This window comes from Sarcophilus harrisii, chromosome 3 (assembly GCF_902635505.1).
Source record: "Sarcophilus harrisii chromosome 3, mSarHar1.11, whole genome shotgun sequence".
Classification (NCBI taxonomy): Eukaryota; Metazoa; Chordata; class Mammalia; order Dasyuromorphia; family Dasyuridae; genus Sarcophilus; species Sarcophilus harrisii.
Window position 1 is genome coordinate 119,422,754 of NC_045428.1, and position 21,329 is coordinate 119,444,082.

The 21,329-nt window shown below is 33.4% G+C and overlaps 1 protein-coding gene across 2 annotated transcripts in view; it reads right to left on the reverse strand.

Annotated features, from left to right (window-relative positions):
• Nucleotides 1-21,329, reverse strand: part of MYCBP2 (MYC binding protein 2) — a 312,149-nt gene that overhangs the window by 241,157 nt on the left and 49,663 nt on the right. For both annotated transcript variants that reach the window (XM_031958523.1, XM_031958522.1), the window contains one exon: nucleotides 10,925-11,140. In XM_031958523.1, the coding sequence (XP_031814383.1) occupies nucleotides 10,925-11,140 (216 nt within the window). The remainder of the gene's footprint in view (nucleotides 1-10,924; nucleotides 11,141-21,329) is intronic.

Below are 21,329 nucleotides of genomic sequence, written 5' to 3' on the forward strand. Positions count from 1 at the left end.
CTCACAAGCATATGGTTCACTCCTAATAATCCCAAGAGGACCCATCTTAGTACACTTGTATACAGAAAGCTGGGGACATAAATTTGTTGCTGGATTCCATCTTCTATAAATGATTTGTCTTTTCTGCTGACATTCTACTACTTTTGTGGCTTCCTTTCTTCTTTTCATCTACTTTTTATCGCTTGCCATCTGGGCACCTGAAACCCAAATGACCATCTATAATTCTGCACACCATCCCTTTGACTCCCTAGACAGAAATTTCCTTCAACCATCCCCTGATATGTATGCTATAGGTCTTACCCTGCCGAAATGTAAGCTCCTTGAGTGCAAGAACTGTCTCACTTTTGTATTTGTATCTTTACCACTTAGTACATTGTCTAGCAAATAATATGTAGTTAATGCTTTTTCATTCATTTATGCATTCACATATTCCATGGAAAGAAAGCACAACTCGAAAATCCTTATGTCATAATGACAAATGATGACTTTTAATATCCTTAACAAAGAATAACCACCAACCATTACTACTCATCTGTCTCTTCTGCCTCAATTACTGCATGATCTTTCTTCTGGTAACACCTTTGGAACAACATCATTATCACTTGAAGCAGGAGGAAAAGAATGGGAAGAAAAGGAAGACAAGCATTATTAAGCACCTATTATGTGCCAGACCCTGTGCTAAGTGCTATACAAATATTATGTCATTCTACTCTCACAACTACCCTATGAGGTAGGCATGACTATTATCCATGATTTTACAGTTAAGGAAACTGAGGAAGGCAGATATTAAGTGACCTTCCAAGTCACACAGCTAACAAGTGTCTGAGGTCATATGTGAACAGGGAATTCTTCCTGCCTCCAGTCCCGGCACCACACCACCTAACTGTGAAACAATAAACTCCTTCCTTAGATGTTGTCCTTTAAACTGCACACTGTTTAGGGTAGGAGTTTCTAATTCGGTGCTCCTGAACTTTCTTAAAAATTTTTTTAAATTTTTGTTCCAGTTGTATATGATTATCCCATTGAGGGTTTTCTTAATAGAGATACTAGTTTGCCAATTCCTTCTCCAGTTCATTTTACAGATAAGAAACTAAGGCAAATAAGGTTAAATGACTATTCCAGGGTCACAAAACTGGAACATGAATCTTCCTGACTATAGGCCTATCAACCTATCCACTGAGAACACTTAATTGGCCTTCAAACATTTTAAGTAACACCAAATATTAAATGGATCCATATTCTATCTTTATCCTCCTTACTGAGATTATATCTTGTACGCCTCTGGATTATTTTGATCCTTTATTTTTCTTGTTGAAGTTCCTCCATTCTATTAGGAAACTTTATTTTTATTAACTTGAAGTAGAGAAATGTTAGTTCACGCTTTCACTTTCTTAACTAGACAGGGAAATTAACCTATACTTTGTATTATATATCATGGGCAAAAATATGAACAATACCTTATTGGAAGTTCAATGAAAAATTTCCTGGGTTGTCCATACAAAGTGGAGATCAAATACTCAGTATTCTATTACATTTGTAGTTCTCAAGGGCCCCTCTCAGATATCCAGAATAAATCAAGTTACATGGAATAATATGTTCTATCTTGGAAGCTATGTTTAAATGGAACATTATGAAATTAGAGTGCTTTTTTTTTTTTAAAGGATTTGTTCATTACTTGAAAAAGTAGTACTTAAGTACTTTATAGGTCTATTTCCCTATTTGCACCCGATTATTGTATAGGTAATCTTTATTCTGTTCACTTAAATTGTCCTTTAATTTTCTCAAAGGTATTTTCTTTGGTCCCTTTGGACCAAAAAAAAAAAAAAAAAAAAAAAAATGATAAATGGGTTTTGGTTGATTGATAACTGTTGGGGATGAGCAAATAAATTGGTGTTTTTCCTCCCCTCCTCAACTGCCTATATTTTTAGTTTGTCTTGTTTTTCAATCAGATCTGTAATTTATTCTGGTATACTTAAAAAGCTTCTAGTCTTCTTGTGAGTTTTTGACCTTACTACTATCTTTCAATTTTGCTCAATTAATTTCTGTAGGACTTAATACGTGAATCTGAATAAATTTCTTTGGTATATGTTCTCTAAAAAGAATACAGAATTTAATTATGCTGTTATTACTCTTACATAGTAGATCATATAATGGACAAAATGGTCCTCTCTGAAGGAAAGACTCCACAGCACTGCTCTTTCCTCTTAGTTGCAATTCCCTTTTTCCCTCTATGATAATTTAGTCATACTCCTAAAACGAGAGCTAGAAAACATTTATTTAGTTTGTAGGGGCAAAAGGGTGCTAAACAGAACAGAGATACTGATTTTCTTAACAAAGTTACCCTAAAATGGGTAGTTATCAAATTAAAAGAATTTGCAGAATCTGAAGCAAAGTGGCAAGAACTGGTTATCAGATAGGTTTTTCCTCATGTAGAGGAATAAGTGACTTGGAGATTTGAAGTAAGAAAGGGAATTTAAGGATAATTGATACTTGTTAATATAGAGGTGAAAATCCCATTTTTTCTAATACATGTACTTTCTTTCTCCTTGATATCTCACGGTCACATGACAATACCATTTCTAAACCATCAATTGGATGATTCAAGGCTGAAAAAACTCAGCAAATCTATCCTAAGATACTAAGTTATACAAATACACTTTCCTAATATCTTCAAGTTACATGACACTGCTTCTATGTGAGAACTTGACAGCTTAAAAAGAACAAAAGAAAGCTATTACTAATGACACTTATTTTCCTTTTTCACTATGAAAGACCAAGTTGGTCATCTCTGGAGTTATAATGAAAGTTATCCGGCCCTCAATGAAGTCATGATAAGTTCAGAGCAAATAGGGAACAGGCAATCTATAACATTCTATAATGAAAGAGGTAACAAACTACTGTATTAAAAAAACTAGCTGCTATCCAAATTTAGCTTCTAGACTGAAACTATCCCCAAAGCAGGGCATCAAGCCTTATATGACATTAGGCCTTATCAACTTAAATCAGAATCAGTAATTGAAAAGAATTATTAAATTCATATAATAAATTTCAGCTAGAATAATTATGAAGCAGTTGGAAAAATTTCCCAGATTGGACAGTTTATATGTAGCATATGATCCAAGTGCTAAAAAGGATCTTTAGCTGAGGAGGAAATATAAATAAAGGAGAATAGCATAAACATAACTGGGAAAAACTGTTATATGGAAACAGACATACGGTATATGGATTACTACTTCTACTACAATAACTATTATCACTACTACCACCAACTACTTTAAGATTTGCAAAGCACTTTACAAATATCATCTCATTTTATCCTTATAACAACCTAAGGGTATTTATACTTTTAGTATCCTTCTACAAAAGGAAACAGAGAGAGAGGTTAAATGACTTGACTAAGGTCTCATAACTATTGTTTCAAGGAAAATATAAATGGAGTCTTCCTGGCTATATCCAGTGCTTTGTCCACTAAATCACCTAGTGGTCTGCCTGATTCAATAAAGATGTGACAAAAATCCTTTTTCTAGTAATTATTTTTATTAACACACTAACATTTCAAAGAACTTATAAGACAATTTCAATAAATTTAATAGAGAATTTTTTTAAAAGGTGAAATACTGGAACAATGGGAAAAATCTATTAAGATAGAATTTAAGAGGAATACATGTATATTGTACACTTGAGTTCAAAACAATTAACTTCACAAAAACCATCTGTTTAAAGAAAGGGATAAATAAACTCCTGGGGTTTTAGTAGGCTATAAACTCTACATGAGTCCACAGTGTGACACTATAATCAAATCATATCAGACAATATAATAAAAGGTGTATAGAGAAAAGTAATGATCCTACTATATTGGTCATATCATACTGGAAGTATTGTTTCAGTTCAGGCTGTCAAATTTTAAGAAAGGTCAATTACAAAGTGAAGTGTATAACAAAGATTATGACCAGGATGGTGAAAGTCCTGAAAAGAGACTACAGCACAGGATGATTCAATGCACACAAGATGCACATTACTTGCCCAAAATACCATGGTAGGTGCTAAGGCCACAAAAACAAAAAACAAAACACTCTTGTCTGTATATATTCTATAATAAAGATAAACAATTTACAGAATAGAAAATAATTGGGGAAGGAATAGCACTAACACCTGACAGGATAGAAAAACTTTGTATAGGAGAGAGTACCTGTGCTGAGCTTCGAGGATAAAGAATTCTAAGTGGTAAATGTAGAATGGGAATAGTTTTTTTCAAAGACAAAGAAAGAAAAGATGAAATGCTAAATCTTTGGAACAAACAACAAGTATGGTTTAGGGGGAAGATATAGATTATAAGAATAAGAGAAATTCTAGAAGTGAAAGTTATGTAAAATAGCTTCTAGTGGAAACAGCAAGGTCCCTTGATCTTAGGGTGCTCCTGTTCTAACAATCTGTCAGTGAATTTAAATCTTCTAGCTTTGAAATATGATCCTGAAGATCCCTGATCTAAGAATGCTATTGTTCTGTCAATGACTGTAAAAGTCTTCTGACCTAAGAATATAATAATATTTCTTCCCTTAAACTTTAGGGAAGATATATCAGTAATCCTGAGACTCTCTAACCTTAGGATACTATTGTGCTAACAATCTTGTCGGTCAATGATTCTAAAGATTTCTGACCTTAGGATAGTCCTAGGTCTAGCTAGTTAGTGATAATCAATTTCCTGAGACTGCTCCTCAGTCGTATCTCTAGGCCAGAAAATTAGCTTATCAATGATACAAACTGGATAATTTTGTCTCTTTGCTCCGGGTTCTTTGCTACACTCTTGGACTTTAGCCCGCTTCAATTGGAGTTACAATTATAATAAACTTTGCACCTTGACTTGGATATCGGCTCAAGCCTGCAAATTCCTTTTAGACACCTCCTGACACTAGTCTGTGACCCCCAATCTTTTGGGATCCCTTCTCAACCTCATCAAAAGTAGTACTGAGATTGCAGATGATTTTAAATGCCAGTCAATCAACTAGCACTTATTAAAGTATCTACTATGTATGAGGCACTGTCAGAAGTACTCCCACGCTATTTGTGTTTTATTCTAGAGGCAATTGGAACCACTAAAAATTTTAGAGCAAATCTTAAGATTATTTTAACAACTGTGAAAAATAAATTGAAGAGTGGAGAAACTGAAACAATCAAGGCATTCAAGAATATATTACAATAATGGATGTGAGAGATATAAAACTCCTAAACTAAAACACTGTCTCTGAGTAACAGATGATAAATGCAAGAAATGTCATGGTGACAAGATTCAAGAAGTAGCAAATGATAAGACACTAGTATGAAGCAGGGGAAAAAATCAAGAATCTATCAATAAAACAATCATTCACTGAGGACCTAAGATAACCCATTAACTAAAGATACAAAGACAAAAATTAAATCCTTAAGGAGTTTACAATTTAACATGGAAGTGAGTACAACAAATACATAAGAAAGCACATATAAAACACATACAATGCAACCTTATAGGAAAGTCATTACTAGTTGAAAAAAACAGAAAAGGAACCAAATAAAAGGTGGCACTTGGATCTTGAAAGAAACCAAGAATCTAAAGAGATGGTCAAGAAGTATATTCCTTACTTGGGAAATAAAATGCAAAAACAAGGAGGTGGAAGATGGAGTCAAGTCAGGAACAGCAAAAAAGCCATTTTGACTGAACTATAGAGTGTATGAAGGAGAACACAACACAATAAGGATGGAAAGGTTAGACGGGACCAAATTACGAAGAGTTTTAAATGTCAAACAAGAGCTATGAAGGGTTTTAAATGTCAAAAAAGAAGTTAAGATATTATCCTGGAGATGGTCAGATATACTTCAGGAAAATCATTTTAGTCATTGTATGGAGAATGAACTGAAAGAAGTAGAAATGAAGCACAGAAACCAATTAAGAGACTACTTTTAATTGTATGAGAGAAGTATAAGAAGGATGCTGGAAATGGGAGAAAAAGGGACAGATTTAAGAAATGTTATGAATATAGAGGTGACAAGATTTGCCAACAACTGATTGGATATATAGAAGGAAAGGAAGGAAGTAAATGGGAGAGGATCTACTAGGATTCCTTTGGATGTCCATGAGCATAAACATTTGAAAATCATGTAGCTAGAAAGGGAAGAGGGCTATCATTCCATCTTTTTCTATGTTCTAAGTTCCTCAAGGGCAAGGACTGTTTTACTTGCTTTCATTTGCATCCCCAGCAATTACACAATGCTTGTAATATAGTAAGTACTTAATAAATGCTCTATAAATTCACCTATAAAGCACTGTGCTACTTTCAAAAAGACAAAAATAAACAGTGCTTCACATTCCACCATGGAAACACAACATGTACACAAATAGAGGAGGGAAAAGATTAGAGAGACAGGAGAGGAGGAGGGCGGGTAAGAAGAGAAGAGAATTAACAACTGGGGAAAACAAAGAAGGCTTCACAAAGTAGGTAAAACCTAAACCTGAATTGACCCTTAAAGAAATAAGGATTCTAGGAAATGGAGATGAGGAGTGAACAAACACTTGTAAATAAATCCTAGGGTATGGAATGTGTAGAAATATTTGGCACAGAAAGGAAAAAAAAGGGAAGAAACAGCTACAAGAACTGAGCAACCAATATATAATAGCAGCAACTGGAAAAGGAAATTAATTTCAGAAATGTGTGGCTCTTTTAGCTAGGGAATCAAGAAGACTCAGGTATTAAAACATTATTATAGATTAGTGAAAGTCAGACAACTGGAGTTACCAGTGAAGGTTAGACAAATTGCAAATGAAGGAGATGGCTAAACAAGAATGTGATTAAGGGTCAATAAGGTCTAAATCCCCAAATCTTGCTGTCAGGAGCTACAAAGAATAAAGTCTAATTAATAACTAGATATGATAGCTGTATTTGTATTTTTAAAAAAGTTGCCATTGCTCCCTCACCTCTTGTTCTCTGCTTTCAAAACTGAAAAGCCCCTACCATATTTCTAAGATATGTTTTTCAGATTTTTTATCAATTTCTTGATAGATTCCAATTTGCCCATGCATCTCTTAAAATGTGATACCCAGGATGAATTAATCAACAAGCAATTAATAAGCATCTACTATAAAATACACTAGGAATACACACACACACACGGCAAATTGAATACAATGATTCAGCTAATTAAGATCTCTACTACATAGAAGCAAAATTAGATATATAAAGCTTAAATACTTAGTTTCTCCCAAAATAAATAAATGTTTGGATGTTATTCTTAAGAATGAATTCCCTCATACAAAGATGGAAAATATACGTGAAAATTCACTTAAGTAGAGAACTTCTAAGAGTATTCTCCAAATGGCAACAATTCTTATAGCATAGTAGATGAAATGCTAAAACAGACATCAGATAGTTTGGGTACTATTTCTAGCTCTTTAAGTTCCTAAGTACATAAGCAGAGAAGACATTATCGTTTTGAACACTTGCTTTAGCCAATCTTTAAATGAAAAAACATTCAACTGAATTCAGGTATTTCCTTCCCACCAGATGATATTTGTGGAAATTTCAGCATGAGTCTTAAAACGACCATATTGATAATGGCTTCTTTATATGCAGTTGTAATCTCCATGAGCTCCTCTGACTTCAGTGTCTGCATGCATGCCTTTACACATCAACTTCTTCCCTCATTTTAGAATACAATGACAGGTATCTTTAACTTCCTAGTTTCTTAGTCTACTCAACTCTCATTCCTATTCCTCTACTCTCCCTTAAGCTATACAAAGGGCTGGCCATGACCTTAATCCTGCCATATCCACAAGTATTTAAGAACTTTTACTTTTCTTTGTCTGATAAGGGAAGTAATAAGCATTTATTAAACATCTATTGTGTTTCAGAAACTGTAATATATATTTTACAAATATCATCTCATTTGATCTCATAATAATCCTGCAAGACAGAGGTTAAATGACTTGCTCAGGGATACCTGAGAATGGATTTGAAATCAGATCTTTCTGACTTGATCTCATAAGTCTTTTATCTTATCTTTTCTTCTCTCTCTTAGGTCTCACGCCTCATACTCTTCCTACTCACCAAACTTCCAAATCCTCTATTTCTCAGTACTATCCAGTGCTTATCAATCTTACTCTAGCTAAATTTAATCCCATTTCCACTCTTCCCTTGAAGAATCACCTCGACTCTGCACTATCCTCTACTCCTGAAGCCTTTATCTGCTTATTTTATTGCTGATCAGGACTTGCCAAACTTTAATCCTAGATCACTCATTATAATCTGTCACTTTCACTTTTCCTCACATGTTCCGCAATAAATCTGGAATCCATTTCAAATTTATGCTATCTAATTTGAACTAGGTTCTACTCCCACCTGGCATTTTATATCCCACTTACTAAAACTTCTCCCAAATTTATTTTCTCCTTAATCTACCTATACTGCTATACTCCTGACCCTCTCTACTGAGGACTTTGATTAATACTTTATATCCCTTCCCCAAAGTAAGACCAATTATCATTAGCTCCTCTTTCCTCTTCATGTCATATCTTTGTGAAACCTTCTTATCTCTTTCTATCACTTCCTTTGTTTTGGTTTCTGATGAGGTGAGTCCTATCTGCCCAATAAGACCAACATCTCTATGTGTTTCCATGGCTCCATCTCTTCTTATATTTGACAGCAGACTGCCTCTACCACTTTCTCCTATCCCCTGTCTCTCTTCTACCTCTTCTTATCTACTTTCTTTCTTTCTCCCTATCATCTAAAATCATGGCCTATTCTGGAAAAATCCTTGTAAACTGGACTAGGCTAGTCAAATATTATTCTTTCTTTCTCCTCTTCTTTTCTGCTAAATTCCTTGAAAAAACTGTCTACAAATGATTTTCTGTCTTCTTTTGGTTTCTGCAAACTAGCTTCTGACCTCATTATTCAACTGAAACTATCTTCTCTATGGCTACCAAACTCATTGTCAATCTGAATGATCCCATCCTTCCTGATGTCTTTGCCACATCTGATACTGTTGATCACCTTCTTAAGAAGAAACTCTGGGTTTTTGTGACTCTTCTGGTTCTGTCATCTAATTGCTCCTTGTCAGCCTATTTTCCTGGATCTTTATCCATGATATAATTACCAATTTGCTTATCCACTAAGACTCTTTCTTGGACCCTCTTCTCTCTAAACTCTGTCACTTTTGATGTCATCAACTTCCATAGGTTAAATTATCTTTGTACAAATTATTTTCATACCTATATAGCCCTAGTCTATTTCCTGATTTGAAATCAGATATTTCAAATTAAGTTGTGTTGTTTCTCTTCTTTTATATAATATGATCGTTCTTTCTGGGAGCAGGTTTCTTGGGGAGATTTTCTGGAGGCAGCCTTAGTTTCAGTTCCAAATAATAATCACTCCAAATGCAGCCAGCTGTTAAAATCCAAACGTTTATTTTCTCCTTCCAAGTCTTGTCTCTTTCCTTGGGCCCAGGTAGCTTTCTTAGAGGCCTCTCTCCCTCCTTGGTTCCAAGAGCTCTTGCAGCTTGTCTTTTAGCTCTTCAAGCTTCTACCTCTAGTTCAACTCTGACTCGTGGCTTCTCAATCTCCCAGAGTGCTCTTTGACACTGAGAGCTTCTTGCTTATATGCTGTACACTGAGTATACACCAATCATTATATCACTGGGAAACCATTATTTGTTGTAGGATTAAATCAATTCTAAACTAGATTTAAACACTGTCTCCTCAATTCCACTTAGTACCTTGTTTCAAGTTCTGGCCCATAATATCTCCTTGTTGGATCAGATCAATCATATTGAATCATGCTAAATTAGATAATTATTGTCTCTATCAATTCTAATGACTTAATACTTTGTAAGGATTCCAACAGTAAGTCACCCAGAGACACTTAATACATCCAAAACAAAACTTGCCATCTTTCCCCTTCAATCACATTGTCTCCTAGTTTCTGGGGGCACCTCATAGTACATTAGATAGAGCACTGAGTCTAAAGACAGGAAGACCTAAATTCAAATCCAGTCTCAGCTACTTAGTAGTTACCGTTAGGATCGAATGAGATAGTATTTGTAAAAGTGCTAAGCATAGTGCGTGGCACATAGTAGGTGCTTGTTCTTTCCTCAACTTTCCTAGAACAGTTGAAACTATCACCATTCTTCTAGTCACCTAAGCTTAAAACCCTGCTGTCATGATGGACTCTTTCACATGCCTTCACACATCCAATCAGTTGTCAGATTGTTTCCTTTTCTTTTTATTCTCATGCACATATCCCATTTTCCCCACTTGTCCAGCCATTACACTTCTTAGGTCCTCAATATTCTTAGTTTAATAACTAGAAGAGCCTTATAATGGATCTCTCTGCCCTGAATCTGTCCCTACTCAAATTCATCCCCTTCCAAACTTTGTAAAGCATCAGTCTGACTACATTATTTCCTTATTCAATACTTAAATGGCTCAATATTACCTACAGGATCAACAGTACTGTATTTGGCATTAAGGACCTTCATAATCCATAAGCCCTTCTTACCTAATCTTCTTCAATGTAACCAATATTTTCCATACCACATAAAATCAAGCATGTTCTCTGACTGTAGTTATCAATTCCAGAATGCTTTATTATCTGAATATCTTTGTATTAAGTTTGACTGACAGTTTTACTTGAAAAATATAACCTTACATATCTAATTTCTGTGTGAGTCATTTGCCTTACCTATTTATTGCCAAGAATCCAAACTTTTATGTAATCTATTAAATGTATGTCATTTCTAAAGGAAATAATTTCTCACAGGTTGTTGATTCTACCTTATCTATTAACTAGCTTCAAGGCTATATCTATTACATATGTGAAAGTCAACTTTACAGAAATAAAATAAACTTGTACATATGATGGTAAATCAAGTATGTTTCTCAAGAGAATTTAAGGTAATTTACCTTGGGAAGCTTGACAGGGGGCTCTCTGGATTCTTCTTCTTCATCACTATCTGAGTCACCACTCTGCACAGAACTCTTTGATGCAGCTGCCAATGATATTTCCTTCTTCTGCCACTCCAGAACACAATGGCGTACATTGCAATAAACGTTGAAAGCAGATGGATTGCTATGCAATTTGATATCTGGTATGATAACTGTATTTTCCAGGTTTTCAGACTGAAATACAAATAGAGAATTTTTTTTCAATTTTTACAAATAAGTTATTTTCCTTTACAACTCTCTAAATAGGTCAGTATCTACAATACTAAATGTGGCAGAAGTAACATGAAGGTGGATCATGGTATCAAACTCAAAAAATAAATCCTTGCCCACTACACATATCTTTAGAAAATCACAAAATAGCATTATCTATGTTGTATTGTTTTATTTATTTTGTTAAACACTTCTCAATAAAATTTAGGTACAGAGGCAAGTTAGGCAACTCTGCTGTAGGGGATAAAAAGTTAGATTTAAAATCAGTAAAAAAAAAGAAAAAGTAAATTTACTTTGTTAAGTAAATGACCAATTTAAGACATGTCTATAATAGGACATAAAACAAATTTAATGTCTATTTTTATTATGTCTTATCCCATGAAAATATCAACTAATATCACCTTGTCTATCAATTTCAGAATATCCTTAAGCACAATATGTGTTTCCTATAAGGAAAATAGCAACACAAAATAGGGAGAGATAAATTGGAAATAAAAAAGACTTGGAGACAAGAATATTGTGAGAGGTGTGTGTGTGTGTGTGTGTGTGTGTGTGTACATATGCATATATAATCAATGGACAGAAGTGTCAGTACCTCCAAACTCAGGAAGTCTGGTAGTTGAAAGACAGATACATGCATGTCTATTGCTAAAGAACGTATTTAATATCTTAGAGAGAAATACCTTAAAGAGTATTATCAGAGTTTAGTGGGAATAGATATGCATGTATGGAAGAAAAGACAAGTGAAACAAGTATAAGAAAGAAAAGAGAAAGTCAGAGCCTCAGAGACAAATGATATAAACCCGGGGCAGAAAACTATTAAGTGAAATGGAGAGAATACTTTGTGTTTAACATTTTTAAGAAATGGATTCAGAGAATTATATACTTTTAGAGGCAGAAGGGGACTTCCAGAATGAAGCCACTTTGTTTTACAGTTGAAGAAGCTGATACCCAGAAGAGTTAAGCAACTTGAGCAATATCACAGTATGTAGGATGAAAAAAAAGATAAAAAAAATCAGGTCTCCTGGCTTCCAGCTCATTACAAAGGGAAAAAAAAAGGCTGCTCTTTGCATATCATCAGTCCTGAAGACTCTTGTCTATTTTCCCCTCAAATTAATATATGTATTATATATATTCAACAAAACTCTAGAGCAGCAATCTTTAAAAAGTGTTATACCAAAAATGGAAAGTGGAAAAGGCTGGTGAAGGCAGTAGATAATAATTCTCAAGAAGAGAAAGATAAGATGGCAATAGGAATTTGTCATAAGCCTACAAAATTGGCAGATGTACCATTTTTATATTCTCCTGGAATCTCTAAAATATTTTATTTTTAAGATAATCACCTGGGAGATTCAATTATGTGAGCTCGAGTAAGGACAACTGCTGTCTTTAATCTTATTTAACACTGGAAGGAGCAGAAATTAAGAATACCTCTAAGGATGAAGCTATGTTAATTGATACAGTGCTTTTTTTTTTATCCAATAGGAAGATAAAATAAAGACAGGAGTATCAAAATTTCTATTTCAAAATAAAATTGTACTATTTTTGTGTCAACTACTGACCAATAAAAAGAAAAATGAAAAAGGAATAGATATTAAGATACAAACCCTATATCTCAGACACATGTAAAGTATTGTTCTGCTTTCGCAAATCTAAGAAAGATGTATAGGAAAAGGATATCTTGCTATAAAAAAACCCCAATAATAACCTAGATAAATTAGAACCATTCCCAATAAGATCAGTAGTGCAATAAGGTTGCCCATTATCACCATTACTATTCAATAGTGTATTAGAAATGTTAGCTTTGGTAATAAGAGAAGAAAAAGCAATTAAATGAATTAGACTAGGTAAGGAGGAAACTGAATTATCACTCTTTACAGATGATATGATGGTATACTTAGAAAATCCTAGAGAATCAACTAAAAATTACCTGAAACAATTCATAACTTTAGCAAAGTTGTAAGATACAAAATAAATCCACATAAATCAAAAGCATTTTTATATGTTACCAACAAAGTCTAACAGCAAGAGATACAAAGAGAAATTCCCTTTAAAATAAATGTAGATAATAAAAAATATTTGGGAATCTACCTGCCAAGGCAAAATCAAGAACTATATGAACACAATTACAAAACGATTTCCACACAAATAAAGTCAGATCTAATCTCTTGGGCAAATATCAAGTGCTCATGGGTAGGCAGAACTAATACAATAAAAATGACAATATTATCTAAATTAATCTATTTATTCAGTGCCATACCAATCAAACTCCCAAGAAATTATTTTATAGATCTAGAAAAAATGATAGCAAAGTTCATCTGGAAGAACAAAAGGTCAAGAATCTCAAGGAAATTAATGAAATAAAATGCAAATGAAGGTGAGCTAGCTGTATCAGACCTAAAACTATATTATAAAGCAGCAGTTATCAAAACCATTTGATACTGGCTAAGAAATAAGAGCAGTAAATCAGTGGAATAGGTTGGGTTCACTGGACAAAGTAGTAAATGGCTTCAGTAATCTAGTGTTTAACAAATCCAAAGACCTCAGCTTTTGTGACAAGACTCACTATTTGACAAAAACTGCTGGGAAAATTGGAAATTAGCATGGTAGAAACTAGGCATTGACTCATACCTAACACCTTATAACAAGATAAGATTGAAATGGGGTTCATGATTTAGACATAAAAAGTGATATTAGAAGAACAAAGGACAGTTTATCTCTCAGATCTATGGAGAAGTAACGAATTTATGGCCAAAGAAGAACTTGAATGCAAAAATGGATCATTTTGATTACATTAATTTAAAAAGTTTTTGAACAGGGACAGCTAGATGGCACAGTAGAGAGAGCACCAGCCCTGAAGGCAAAAATCCTCCTGTTCAGGATCTCAGTTCAAATCTGGCCTCAGACACTTAATACTTCCTAGCTGTGTGATAGACACTTAATACTTCCTAGCTGTGTGATCCGGGACAAGTCACTTAACCCAAACTTGCAAACAAACACCACCACCACTACCGCCACCAACAAAAAAAAAAAAAAAAAAAAAAAAAAGTTTTTGTACAAACAAAACCAATGCAGACAAAATTAAAAAGGAAGACATAAACTGGGGGAAAAAAGAATTCAAGCCATTCTCCAATTGATAAATGGCCAAAGGATATGAACAGACAATTTTCAGATGAAAAAGCTAAAGCTATTTCTAGTCATATGAAAAGTTGCTCTAAATCATTATTGATTAAAGAAATGCAAATTAAGACAACTCTGAAGTACCATTACACAACTCTCAGATTGGCTAAGATGACAGGAAAAAAATCAATAAACCTGTGTCAGAGGTAACCTCATCTCTAAAATGGGGATAATAATATTACCCATCTTTCAGGATTGTTGTGAAAATCAAATGAGTTAATATTTAGTACAATGCTTTGAGAACCTAAAGTACTATATAAATGCTTGTTGTGATGATGATAATAGCAAAAGTATGCCATATCCAGTCACATTTAGAAATATGTATTTAAAATAAAATGAGAACCATAGATGAATCTAGTAATTAATAAGCAGGTCAATATTTTTTTCTATTTCCCTTTCAGTATAGGTTTTCCATATTATCTATGGCTCCAACTCTCATAAATTAAGCTACTGTCTTTCTGGATCAAAGTATGAATATAAATATCTTAAATTATTTTAATATTTCAAAAATATGCACCAATTATTTCAGAGGAAATCTGTTACAAAATGAATATTTCATATTCAATATTATCACCAAGAAAAATTTCAATTCCTCTTTTAGCTTAAATGTCAATTGAAGTACTCTGTCAGGAGAAAGTCCTATACTAATGGTTCACAATAATATGTAAGTATCCTATGTTCTACACCCATATTATTTTATAATTTTTCTCTTTCTTGGGTTATCATTATTGATGTTTAATGTTAAATGTCTATTTAATATTTTATCATTTTTATTTATTATTTTTTTCCCTGTTAAAAACAATTTTAACAATGCTTAAAAAAATTTTTTTAGTTTCAATTTTTCTCTTTTCCTCCCTCTCCTCCCTTCTTTAAGAAGAAAAGCAATTAGAAATAGTTTATATTTCTATAGTAATGAAAAACATATTTCCACATTAGTCGTGTTATAAAAGAAAATACAAAACAACAACAAAAAAACAGAAATAAGTTTTTAAAAAGTATGCTTTGATTTGCCTGCAGATGCCATCAGTTCTTTTTTTCTGAAATAGTATTTTTCATCACAAGTCCTTCAGAACTATCTTACATTACTGTATTGCCGATAATAGCTAAGTCTTTCAAAGTTGATCATTATACATTGTTGCTGTTATTGTTTACAATGTTTTCCTGATTCTGTTCATTTCATTTTGTATCAGTTTGTGTAAGTCTTTCCAGGTTTGTCTGAAGGCATCTGCTCATTATTCTTATATCACTATAGTATTCCACCACAATTTGTTCAGTCATTTCCCAACTGATATGCATCCCCTCAATTTCCAATTTTGTGCCACCACGAAAAGAGCTGTTATGAGTATTTTTGTACTCATGGGCTCTTTTCCTTTTTTTTTTAAATCTCTTTGGAATATTCACCTAACAAGCAAGATTTTAAAATTTTATAAGCCCTTAAAACATTGTTCCAAACTGCTCTCTAAAGTGAATCAGTTCATCATTGCATCAACAGCATATTAGTGTCTCAATTTTTTCCACATCTTCTCCAATGATTCATTATTTTCCTTTTCTTTCATAGATGTGGGGGGGTAGTATCTCAGAATTGTTTTTAACTTGAATTTCTTTGATCAATAGTGATTTAGAACATTTTTTTTTCATATTAGTATAGATCACTTTAACTCCTTCATCCGAAAACTGCTTATACTTAGCCTTCATAGTTCATTCAGCACTTATCAATTGGAGAATGACTTATAGATCTAAAATTTTGATTCAGTTTTCCCATATATTTGAGAAATGAGGGCTTTATCAGAGAAACCTGTTGTAAATTTTTTTCTTCACAATAATGATTCCTGTATATTTTTCCTATCCCATTTACCCCCATTTCTCTCTCTCTCTGTCTTCTTTCACTCTGTGCTTTCTCAAAAGTGTCTTGCTTCTGTCTACCCTTTCCCCCAATCTGTCTTCCCTTCTATCACTTATTCTCCCCTTCTCTTATTCTCATACCTTCCTACTTCCTTGTAGGAATGAATTTCTATACCCAACTATGTTATTCTTTCTTTAAGCCAATTCCAAGTTACTCATCTTCCCCTCCACTGTAAAAATTCTCCTACATATCTATTATATGAGATAATTTATCCTATGTTACCTCTCACATTTTTATCTTTTCTCAGTACATTTCCTTCTTAATTTTATTTTTTTAGATATCACCCATCATAGTCAAATGTCATGCATTCTCTGTCTTGTTATATCCCAACTGCTCTAATAGTGATAAAGTTCTTAAGAGCTACACGTATCATCTCCCTGTGTAAGAATATAAATAGTTTAATCTTATATTTTTCTATTTTTTTTACCTTATAAAACTTATTTTTCTTGTTTAATCTTCTTAGCTTTTCTTGATTCTTATATCTGAAAATCAGATTTTCTGTCCAGCTCTGGTCTTTTCATCAAGAATGTTTGAAAGTTCTTGATTTCATTGAAGATCCATTTTCTCCCTGAAGGATTATTATATTTTGTTTCACTGAGTGTTACTTGTAATCTTAGCTCCTTTACTTTCTAGAATATCATATTCCAAGCCCTATGATTTTTTAATGTAGAGCTGCTAGATCCTGTGTTATCCTGACTGTGGCTCCATGATAATATAAATTGCTTATTTTTTGCTATTCCCAATATTTTCTCCTCTGTCTGGGAGTTCTGGAACTTAGCAATAATATTTCTTTAAGTTTTTATTTGGAGATCTATTTTAGGGAGTGATTGGTGGATTCTTTCAATTTCTATTTTACTCTCTGGTTCTAAGATATCCAGGGCAGTTTTCCTTGATAATTTCTTAAAAGGTGATGTTTAGGCTTTTTTTTTTTTTTTTTTTTTTTTTTTTTATGATTTTGGTTTTCAAGTAGTCCAATAATACTGAGAGAAATTACCATTTTTTACTTAACTAATAACTCATTATTAACTAGGAGTAAGGCTTTTTATTTCCTCTAAGAGCAATCCCTATAAAGCAGTCAATCTCTGAAGGACACTGCTGATAAATGAGATGGTCCAAATCTTCCAAGAACATGCTCTATGGCAATCTTGGCTGGGATCCCACCCAACTAAGAACCCTTACTTTAGTTTAGAATGTAAACAGAATCTAATCTAGGTGATTTCAAGCTCCAAAGCATCAATTCTATTGGAATTTAGGACAATCCAGCTCATAAAGAAGAAAAACAATCAGAGTAGTTTTGAGAAAACTGAGTCTTATGATGAAGGCACCATTATTAGCAGGAAAAGCTGAAGGCTTTCACTTCATCTCATCTGAAAGTCTACCTCCTCATTAAACGTTCACAAATTAGAGTTGATATTCACCTATTGGGGCACTCTTTCCCCAAGATACTGAAGTATTCATATAGTTTTGTCTTTGATTATTAAGTGAAATCAATGAACATAAATTTATTATCAGCTAGCCTATTTAGTAATTATTAATTACCCAGAAACTATCTTTTGAGCTATTCATTCATCTTAGTTGTTAAATTATCCCTTCTTGATCTATTTTCTAGTCAATTGTTTTTCTAGAGATAATTCACATTTTCTTCAATTTTTTTCATTCTTTTGATGTAATTTTATTGTTTCTTGATATCTCATAAAGTCATAATTTTAAAGCAATTTTTTCTTCTGTAATTTCTTTTCCCATTTGGTCAATTCTACTTTTTAAGGAATCTTTTTCTTTAAGTTGTTATTTTTTTATTTTCTGAGCTTCTTTTACCAAGCTGTTGACTCTTTTTGCATAATTTTTTTTTGTATCACTCAAAATTTCTGTTCCCATTTTCCCCCTCTATCTCTCTTATTTGAGTGGATCATGGTACTACTGAGAATAGCAAAGTCATTTACAGTTGGTCATCCCAGAATATTACTATTACTTTCTATACCGTAAATTTCACTTTGCCTGTTCATGGAGGACTTTCCAAGTTTGTTTATATGACAGCAACCTGCTCATCAATTCCATAGAAAAATAATATTCCATGATAATCACATGCCATAATATATTCAGCCATTCCCCAATTTCCCTGAGAAGAGAGCTGTAACAAATATTTTTGTACCTATCAGTCCTTTTCCTTTTTTTTTTTTTTTTTTTAAAATCTCTTTTGGTATTCATACCTAGTAGTGGTATTATTAGATCAAAGGATATGCATGAATTTATAGCTCTTTGGGCATAAATATTTTTTGATCACATATCAACTGGGACATGGCTCTTATTTTTATAAATTTGACTCAATACCTTCTATGTTTGAGAAATAAAGTCTTATTAGAAAGACTTGATTCAAAATTCTTTTTACAGTTACAATTGTGCTGTATCTCCCCCATTTATTCGATTCTCTCTCCTTTCACCCTGTCTGTTCTCAAAAGTGTTTTGCTACTGACCACTCTCTCCCCCAATATGCTCTCTCTTTTACCACTCTCCTCCCCCTTCCTGTATCTCATTTCCCTCCTATTTTCCAGCAGGGTAAGATAGAATTCTATACCCATTTTGAATGTGTATGTTATTTCCTTTTTGAGTCAATTCTGATGAGAGTAAGGTTCATGCACTCCTCAGTCCTCTCCCCTTCCTCTCCACTTTAAAACTTTTTTTCTTGCCTCTTTATGACAGATAATTTACAGCATTCCACTTCTCCCTTTCCTTTTCTCCCAGTACATTCCTCTCTCACCCCTTAATTTCATCATTAAAAAAAAAAAATGTTATCTTTTCATATGCAATTCATACCTGTGTCCTCTATCTATATATACTCTTTCAAAATGCCATAATAAGAAAGTTCTAATGAGTTACAAGTATCATCCTTCCATGTAGGAATACAAACAGATAAACCTTATCAAATCCCTTATATCACTTTTCTGAAGATGCTCCAATGTCCTATATTTGAAAAATTAAACTTTCCATTTAGCTCTAGTCTTTTCATCATGAATGCCTGAAAAACCCTCTATTTCACTGAATATCCCCCCTTTCCCCTGAAGAATTAAGGATTACATTCAGTTTTGCTAGATAAGTGATTCTTGATTGTAATCCTAGCTCCACTCCACTAGAATATCATATACCAAGCCCCCTGTCTTTTAATGTAGAAGCTGCTAAATCTTGTGTTATCTTGACTGTAGCTCCACTATACTTGAATTGTTTCTTTCTGGATGCTTGCAATATTTTCTCCTTGACCTGAAGTTCTAGAATTTAGCTATGATATTCCTAGGAGTTTTCATTTTGGTATCTCTTTCAGAAGGTGTTAGATGTGTTCTTTCCATTTCTATTTTACCCTGTAGTTCTGGAATATCAGAACAGTTTTCCTTGATAATTTCTTAAAAGATGATGTCAAGACTTTTTGTGATCATGACTTTCAGAGACACCAATAGTTTTGAAATTATCTCTTGCAAATTAAAACAACTCTGAGATACTTCTACACATCTCAGACTGGGTTAGATGACAGGAAAAGATAATGATGAATGTTGGAGGGAATGTGGGAAAACTGGGTCACTATTATTGATGGAGCTGTGAATGGATCCAAATATTCTGGAGAGCAATTTGGAACTATATTCAAAAAGTTATCAAACTGTGCATATCCTTGATCCAGCAGTATTTCTACTGGGCCTGTATCCCAAAGAGATCTTAAAGGAGGGATAGGAACCCATATGTACAAAATATTTGTGGCGGCCCTTTTTGAAGTGGCAAGAAACTGGAAAATGAATAGGTGCTCATCACCTTATTAGAGAATAACTGAATGAATTATGGTATATGAATGTTATGGAATATTACTGTTCTATAAAAACCGACCAAGAAGATTACTTCAGACAGGCCTGGAGAGACTTACATGGACTGATGCTAAGTAAAATGAGCAGAACCAGGAGATCATTATACATAATATGTAATTGGATTTAACATATATTTCTACCATGTTTAACATATATTGGACTACTTGTCATCTAGAGGAAGGCGTGGGGGAAAGGGGGGGAATTGGAACACAAAGTTTTGTAAGGGCTAATGTTGAAGAATTGCTCATGCATATGTTTTGAAAAATAAAAAGCTTTAATTAAAAAAAAAATTATCTCTCTAGAATCTATTTTCCAGGTCAGTTGTTTTTCTAATGAGATATTTCTAATTTTTTTTTCTGTTTTCCTTTTTTTTTCTTTTTGGTTTTGCTTTATTGTATTTTGATTTCTCATGAAGCCATTAACTTCCATTTGCTCAATTATAATTTTTAAAGAATTATTTTCCTCAACTGAATGGATGTCCATCAGTTGGAGAATGGCTGAATAAATTGTGGTATATGAATATTATGGAATATTACTGTTCTGTAAGAAATGACCAACAGGATAATTTCAGAAAGGCCTGTAGAGACTTACATGAACTGATGCTGAGTGAAATGAGCAGGACCAGGAGATCATTATATACTTCAACAACAATACTATATGATGACCAGTTCTGATGGACCAGGCCATCCTCAGCAACGAGATCAACCAAATCATTTCCAATGGAGCAGTAATGAACTGAACCAGCTATGCCCAGAAAAAGAACTCTGGGAGATGACTAAAAACCATTACATTGAATTCCCAATCCCTATATTTATGCACACCTGCATTTTTGATTTCCTTCACAAGCTAATTGTACAATATTTCAGAGTCTGATTCTTTTTGTACAGCAAAATAACGTTTTGGTCATGTATACTTATTGTGTATCTAATTTATATTTTAATATATTTAACATCTACTGGTCATCCTGCCATCTAGGGGAGGGGGTAGGGGGTGGGGGGTAAGAGGTGAAAAATTGGAACAAGAGGTTTGGCAATTGTTAATGCTGTAAAGTTACCCATGCATATATCCTGTAAATAAAAGGCTATTAAAAAAAAAAAAAATCTCTAAAAAAAAAAAGAATTATTTTCCTCAGCAAGCTATTTTATCTCCTTTCCCATTTGGCCAATTTTGCTTTTTAAGGTATTCTTCTCCTCATTAGTTTTTTTGTATTTCCTTTTGCATCATTCTC